Source organism: Malania oleifera, chromosome 1, assembly GCF_029873635.1.
Source record: "Malania oleifera isolate guangnan ecotype guangnan chromosome 1, ASM2987363v1, whole genome shotgun sequence".
NCBI lineage: Eukaryota > Viridiplantae > Streptophyta > Magnoliopsida > Santalales > Ximeniaceae > Malania > Malania oleifera.
This window is the reverse complement of record NC_080417.1, coordinates 36,172,040-36,179,842: the sequence shown is the minus strand read 5'-3', so window position 1 is coordinate 36,179,842 and position 7,803 is coordinate 36,172,040. Positions and strand designations below refer to the sequence as shown.

Below are 7,803 nucleotides of genomic sequence, written 5' to 3'. Positions count from 1 at the left end.
CTGTCACTAATAGTATTAGTGACGATTTTTTGAGTATTAGTAACGGTTTTAAATCGTCACTAATAATCTTATTTCTTATAGTGATTACTCGATCTGCTCTAGAACTTGCCTCTCCCACGATCCTTATTACCTCTCACGACGAGTCCTTCTCCTTTGAACTCTCATCGCTAGCCTTCTTCCTTTGATGGAACCCCAATAATGCACTTGTGATATCCTCCAACTCTAGGGTTTATTTTTCCCATGTCAAAGTCGTAACCAGATTCTAGTATGTAGAAGACGTAGGTAGGGAATTCAGCAGCATCAACGTTGTGTATTTGTCCTTGAACATCACATCAACCTACTTTAGATTGCTGATGATCTGATTGAATACGTTGATGTGATGATTCAGATCCGAACCCTCTACCATCTTAAGCCCGTAAAGTTTCTGCTTAAGATATAACTTGTTCGATAAAGACTTGGATGTATATCAACTCTCCAGTTTCAACCAAACTGCTACCAACAATTCCTCATCAATCACGTGATACATCATGTCATCGGTCAGACAAAACCTGATAGTAGCCACAACCTTCACTTCCAACTCCTTCTAACTCGTGTCGTTCATGTCTTCTGGTTTCCTTCCATATAGTGCCTTCACCATACCTTGCTACACCAACACTTCCTTAACCCTCCTTTGTCAAAGTCCAAAATTTTTTGTTCCATCGAACATACCAATCTTGAACTTTGTAGAAGAAATCTCAATCATTGCAATCAATAGTTCTGATACCAATTTGTTGTGTAGAGTGGCCTAAATGCCAATGCACAACGGAAACCAACAAATTGAATTCGGAATGAGTAATGCAAGCACTCAACGATGAATATATATAGAAACAATCACTCACAAAGAGAATAAAGGACAACAAATAAAAACACACTACACAAGTTTAACCTCCCCCTTTCGGGCTTTGTCACTTTCCTTATGGGCCTTGCGCCCGTGGCAACAATGGGTATCTATTAGAGCACTGACTGAGATTGAGGCGTTACGTATCGCCGTCCCTCAATTCAATAAGCCCCCGAGCGGAGAGTCTTACTTCACCACATTCATTCATAAGCGAGAGTTGCTGGGGATCGGGGTAATTAGCCATTTGCTTTGATACCAAACTATAACGACCTGCTTATCTTAATCATATAATAAAACATAATAAATAAAAAAGTCAACCTGAACCCATGGGTAATGGGGACACCTGTCAATCACAGCGGAAACCTAAGCAGTAGTAAATATAAATCACATTCTCAAAACCGTAGAATACATAACACCAAGGTCTACTATATCACCAAAATACTGTGTTTATATACAATCTCCAAAACATCATAATAAACCTAGGATCATACAACAAAAAGCTCTTGATCCTAGATCAACACTTACCCTTCTAACAGGGAAGCTCAACTCACTCAGCGGCAGCCCTGACTCGCCGGTCTCTCTGGGTTCCCTAAAACTCATTTCATGTTCGGGGGTGAGACACTTCTCAGTAAGAGAAAATAAATTAGATACAGCTGTGTGGCAACATGAATACTTAATGATAATATAGATATACAGTACAATCATCATACCAGAAAACATTCATCATTTACTAACTGCAAAAACGTATACTTTCATATTTCTAATAAATCATACTAATCATAATTGTCTGGTATAGCTAATAATAATGAAAACATACCCAGGATGAATAGCTAGCTGATGTCAAGTATTACCCCCCATGACGGGTTGTGCAGCCCAAAGGCGGGACCCGACAATGGCTGGCCGACCACTACAGAATCAAAAATGTCTGTAAGTACGAAGGGCCCGCCACACCCTGGTCCGGACTGCCAGGTGGACGTCTACACTCTACACTGAAAGCCACATCGACTATCCATCTCTCACCCCCTCGTGGGATGGTTAGCACCAATATGATCATAGATATCTAATCTATAAGCTACGGTACCGTGCTCCTAAACTGAACTGAACTAGCATTCGGGTTCTGATAACATATAATACATGATAATATAGCATTTAACATAAATGGATTGATAACATTTTCTATAATTTCATTAATACGGCCTCGTGCCGAACATTTCATAAATACGGCCTCGCGCCGAACATTTAACAAATACGGCCTCACGCCAAAATCATACGTAAAACACGGCCTCTCGCTGGCTATCAATCACGACCTCGTGCCGAATATCTCATACATATCATTCTGAAAATAAAGCGATTATCATGTATTTTCCACATCATTTTGTAACGTAATATCTCATATTCTTGAAAACATGCTTCATTCATAACATAGTCATATCATAATACTTCTCACATAACGTAATATTCATGCCACACATTTTCCATATAAAACCATACTTTATATTCTAAAATCATAATTTCTGGCATCTCATATATATATATATATATATACATTTCAACATAATAGTAGTATTTTTCCCAAACGTGCATTTCTTTCGTAATATACAGATATAATACATGTTTTCCTGAAAATTAATTTACTGATCAATAATAACAATTTGCATGGAAAAATAACTGTTTTAGTTTATTCCCTTACCTAACACTGAAAGAAGCCCCCTAAAATTTCCAATCCTACACTCGCAGGGTTCCCCGTTCAACTCCCTGAAAACAATAACTCGCAGAACTAAACTTCAATATTTTCACGTGTATATCATTTCCTATAACTAGAATAAGACCAAATTTGGTATAAAAAAGTCTTACCTCAACTCAGGGATGAATTTCAATGGAGTTCCACCGACGATCCGTTGCGGCAGATATGCAGAGAACTTCTCCAAAAGTGTCGTGGTGGCTTCAGATCCTCGAATCGACAAAAATTCGGCCCGAAATCAAAGAGAGAAGGGAGAGAAACCGAAGGGAGAGAGAGAGTGTGTGAGATTTTTCTTAATTTATGCATTTAAATCCGAGTTTTCACTATTTATAGGGTTGGATTCGTCGATGAGACACGTCACCTCATCGACGAGTCCAGTAGAAAGTTCGTCGACAAACCTGGCACCCTCGTCGACGAATTTCAGACTTCCAAAAATCCTCTCTCGGTATCTTCTCATCGACGAAACTTGTCTTCATCGGCCAGGTCCTCTTATACCCTCGTCGACGAATCCCCTGTGTTTGTCGACGAGGATCTGATAAATTTCCTTAGTTATTACTCCCAAAATGCAAAATTTTGCACCTCCTTTTGTTACTAATTCCATTTCCCTTCCTCTCTATTTAAATATCATTATTATTATTTGGGTCATTACAACAAGTATTTACGTGGTTCGGTAATTTGCCTACGTCCACGGGAGCAAGCGGCTGATTCTCACTATCACATTCGTCAAGCTTACATTAAGGGTTACAAACATAGTTTATATATCAACCCTGTGATATCCCATGGAAGAAAGGTTTAAAAGAATTAGATGTTACTACCCATATCAACAAGGTGCACCTTTCTTTTTGGGATCCTTTCCATAAAAACTCCACGATTAAGTGTGCTTGGCTTGGAATAATCTTGGGATGGGTTAATCGTGTGCTTGGCTTGGAATAATCTTGGGATGGGTGACCTTCTGGGAAGTTTTCTCAGGAAATGTGTGAGTGAGGACAAAACACACTGAAAAAGACACGTGTTGGTCTGTAGGGCTAGTCATTAGTCTGATAAGGCCCGCCTCCTATTGTTTGGTCCAAGTAGAGGAGTAGAGACGCAGTGCTCCCTGGTAGACCCAGGTTGGGGCGTTACAAACCCTATGTGTACAGAAGATTTAGACTATATCTAAAACACTCTTGTAGCAATCCCCAGAGGAAAATCCTCTGAAAACATAATCTACTAATCTTCCCGATTCAAATCCAGTATGAGAGCTGAACAAAATCATCAACGATTTCAGCAAACTATCGCCAGTATGGACCGAAACCGTCGACGGATATCCATTGAGAGTTGTTCCTTTTGCAAACTGAAACCATCGACGGTTTCTTCCTGCAACAAGTTTCCTTGTTCTTTACTTCACAATGCTTTCCCGGCGCACGCGTTCCACTTAATATGAGCCACATCTCAAATAGAGGGGGATATAAGTATATGCATTTTACATATCATAAAGTATTGATAACCAATTACAAACATTAGTACAACTAGCCTAGTGTTAAATGATGCAATGTCTCTCTCTCTCTCTCTCTCTCTCTCTTAGTTTCCTTTACCTTGGTCTACTCGGTCTACTCCCTTCTTTCTCTTTGTTTTTTCTTCTAAACACTATCTATTTAACTACTTCATTTTCTCCCTTCTATGAGTCTCTACAACTTCTACGATTCTAATTTTGAACCCCTATATACAAGGTATCCCTTCTACAATAAGATAACTATCCCAACATCTCTAGTAGAGGTTGACATATTAGCCAACTCGCAAATCATTGTAACAAATCATCATTCACCATGTCAACAAAAGGTGTTTGCACACTTGTTTGTTGCAAACACAAGTACGTACACATGTAGAGTCAGGTCCTTTGTATAATATCTCAAAGTTTAAGGCTCAATTTTGTTTGGAGGCTAAGCTTTAGTTTATCAAGAGAGAGTTGTTGGATTATTCACGTCCTCCCCCAATTTGGTGCCTTTTGGATGGGTTCATAGGACTTGTTTAGGTTAGAATTATAGAATATTTAAAGCATAATTAATTTTTTTATAATTTAATTTATATTTTTAGTCTTTACTATTTAATCTACCATGAATAATTGTGAATTATTAAACAAAATGGCCAAATAATAGCAAATATTTTATTTTTCAACTATTATTTTTGCAAGATAAAAATAATTTTAATAAGAAAATTTTCCTTTTATACCTTAACTATTTTTTTAGACGGTGGCATCTAAAGCCCTTTCAACACCCGACTAATCCGTTAGAAAACGATTTCGTCCTTCTACCCTTCTCTACGTAACTATCCTTTTCAATTATTAATTAAAAAAGAAAAATACTGACAAATTTTGATATCTTTTTCATTTATAATATTTATAAAAAAAAACATTTGTAACTTTCACAAGTTTATATTTAAAATAAAACTTTTCAATAATAAAAAAAATTACTAAGTATAACTTCTCCTCAAAAAAAAAAAAAACCTTAAAATTATTCATTGGGCCTGTGGTGACAAATAAAACCAAAACAACCATTTGCACAATTGAACCGAATCAAAAAATTTTTTAAAAAAAAATACAATTTGCAAATTTTTTGTTTATCAATTAAGTTTTGATTCTATTATCATGATAATCATGATTAATCAAATTAAACTGACGTCTTACAATATATATATTTAAAAATATTAGTCAGCTAATCAAAATGATTCAATTTCAATTTAGTTTTTTTAATAACCCAAATTTGTCCAACCTTAAAACTCATATGTCATAACTAATACCTTTTCTTCATACATTTTTGCCCATGGTAGAAACCACAATGACCCACAAAGCCAGAAATACATCTAGAAACCCTACTTATTATAGTAAACCAAATTCATAAACCACTTTTGAAGTACAAATACCACGAAGACCATATCCGTAATGACAAACCATTTACCCGACCCAACAACCCATTCTCCTACCCGCTTACCATACACTCTCAATACATATTTCCCAACCCATTCACATGACGGAAACTCCTATTCACACAAACACCATCCAGAAACCCAACAACCAACACCGTCGATTGACCAAAACGAATTTTGAGATTTGAGATCAGCGCATGAACGTGTCTGCGGAGGCCATGAGGGGTTGATTCATCAGGTACGCCGAAGAATTATTCCACGGGTTAAGGAAGCAATCATCGTCGGCGATCTTCATCTGAGCGTCCTCTATTTCGAAAAGCCCGCTGCTCGCGTTCAAGAAGCTAGCGATTTCGTCCAGAGACTGCAATCTCTGGCTCAGCTCCGCCATCTGAGCCCTCAGAACAGAGTTCTCTGCCTCCATCTTCAGGTAAAGTTGAGTGGTGATGTTGGTGTTCGTGAGGATCTCGTTGTTTTCCCCCTTGAGTTGAGCCATTTCGGCCATCAGATCATCCAAGTGCTTCTGTTTCCGCATCCTCGACCTCCGTGCAGATTCGCGATTCGAGAGCATTCTCTTCCGCTTCCTCTGATCCATGACGTTCCGGAGATCCTCTTCGGAGCCTGAGCTCCGGTGCGGGCTTGATCCCGAAGAATTTCCGCTCGGAGAAGAAGCCATGGGATGAACAGGGGAAAAAAGGGAAATTTTAAGGATAGATCTTAATTTGCAGCTAGATTTAGGCTGAACAAAGAGAAAAAAAAAACAGGACCCAGATGCTAATAATTCATAGAAATTAAGAAATTAATGCTATTACTTGCGGATTCAAGGGGCGGAGGGCAAGCAGTTCATGAGAAAACGTAGAACCAGTAGAGGAAGACGACCGAGAAGGATTGAACGAGGTGGGTCCTGCGTCGGAAGGTGGAGTTTACCATAAACCCTGAGAGGAGGATTTCACTGAGCACTGGAGACATGAATCTCAAACATCAAGAACAAGATGTTCAGCATCAAAATTGTTCGCGAGAGACGGAAGAGATTCAAGAAAGCAGGAACATAAAAACAGGGGGGTTTCTGAAAAGGCGTAGAAATTTACAAGCAAAGAGTTTGAGAAGCTGGGATCTGGGCAGAATTAGAGAAACAGAGAGACAGGAGAGAAATAAGCCAGAGTTTGAACGGAGATGGAGAAGAAAGGAGAAGAGGTCCTGACGGAGTCGGCGATAGACTTTATAAGCCAAGGGCGGCGCATTGATAAGGATAAAAAATTAAGAATTTCCCAGGGAAAAAGTAAGAAATTTGGAAAGAAAAAATGTTGAGACCATTGCCGCGTTTGTCTTCATTCTTGAAGTGGGTGAGACAGCGAGACTTTTAAAAGGTGGCAATAAATAGTTTTTATTCAACTTAATCTGGGCATTTAATTTTGCAGTGATCAAAGTAGCTTATAATTCAAATTTATGATTTTAAAATACAAAAAAATTAATTTAATATATGCGAACTTAATGTAATATACTATAAACAGTATTCTATTTTTATGTAAATTAATATTCTATATTCATATTCTTATTCGTTTATTAAAAAATATATTTTTTTATTAATATTCTAATAGACAGATATCTCTTGATATCTAAATGTAATGATACCTTATTTGTGGTGTTGGGTGTGTACTTTATTAAAAAATAAAATCAAAAATTAATAATATATAATTTTTTTAATAGTATATAATTTGCACATGAACTGTCATATTTGTCTTTGATGCTATTGATGTTTGAGAATATAAATTTAAAACATAAGTTTAATTAAATATAATATTATTTATATTATATTATATTTAAACTCACTTTATAAAATAAATAATTAAAAAAATAGAAAATAAATTTGCGTTTTCCCTTGTACAAATATTAAGAAAAAATTAGTGCATTTTTTATTAAACAATATTGCCCTGTAAAATTAGGGGACAAGTTACAAGACTGGCAGGGCCTGCTCTAGGCTAGTTGTTCATTTCCGCACGAATCAAGCGGCGTCATTTTATGCGAATCTGGTTTTCCTCCGCAATATAAAAGGCCCGCGACGTCATCACTCGTCAGCCACTCGTACAGCAAAAGCAAAATGTTCAAGGAGTTTTTTGACTTTTCACCCCTCAACTTGCAACGCGCGCCATGCCCTGCCAGCTAATATTGACAATTTTTTTTAAAAAATAATCAACAGAAAAACACGTCTCTAATAGGATCTCCCTTGATGTCTTTTTTTTCTCAAAAATATTAAATTTATTCTTATATAAATATTTTAGTTTTCAAA

The 7,803-nt window shown here is 37.0% G+C and overlaps 1 protein-coding gene across 1 annotated transcript; it reads right to left on the bottom strand.

Moving 5' to 3' along the window:
• Positions 1–5,355: 5,355 nt before the first annotated feature.
• On the bottom strand, positions 5,356–6,919 carry LOC131146798 (bZIP transcription factor 11-like). Its single transcript, XM_058096590.1, has one exon. The coding sequence runs from the start codon at positions 6,190–6,192 to the stop codon at positions 5,710–5,712; it is 483 nt and encodes a 160-aa protein (XP_057952573.1). The 5' UTR covers positions 6,193–6,919; the 3' UTR covers positions 5,356–5,709.
• Between the last annotated feature and the right edge of the window lie 884 nt (positions 6,920–7,803).

What these genes read in the sequence shown, in the direction of transcription:
- LOC131146798 (XM_058096590.1), bottom strand. Translation starts at nt 6,192, where the DNA reads ATGGCTTCTTCTCCGAGCGGAAATTCTTCGGGATCAAGCCCGCACCGG.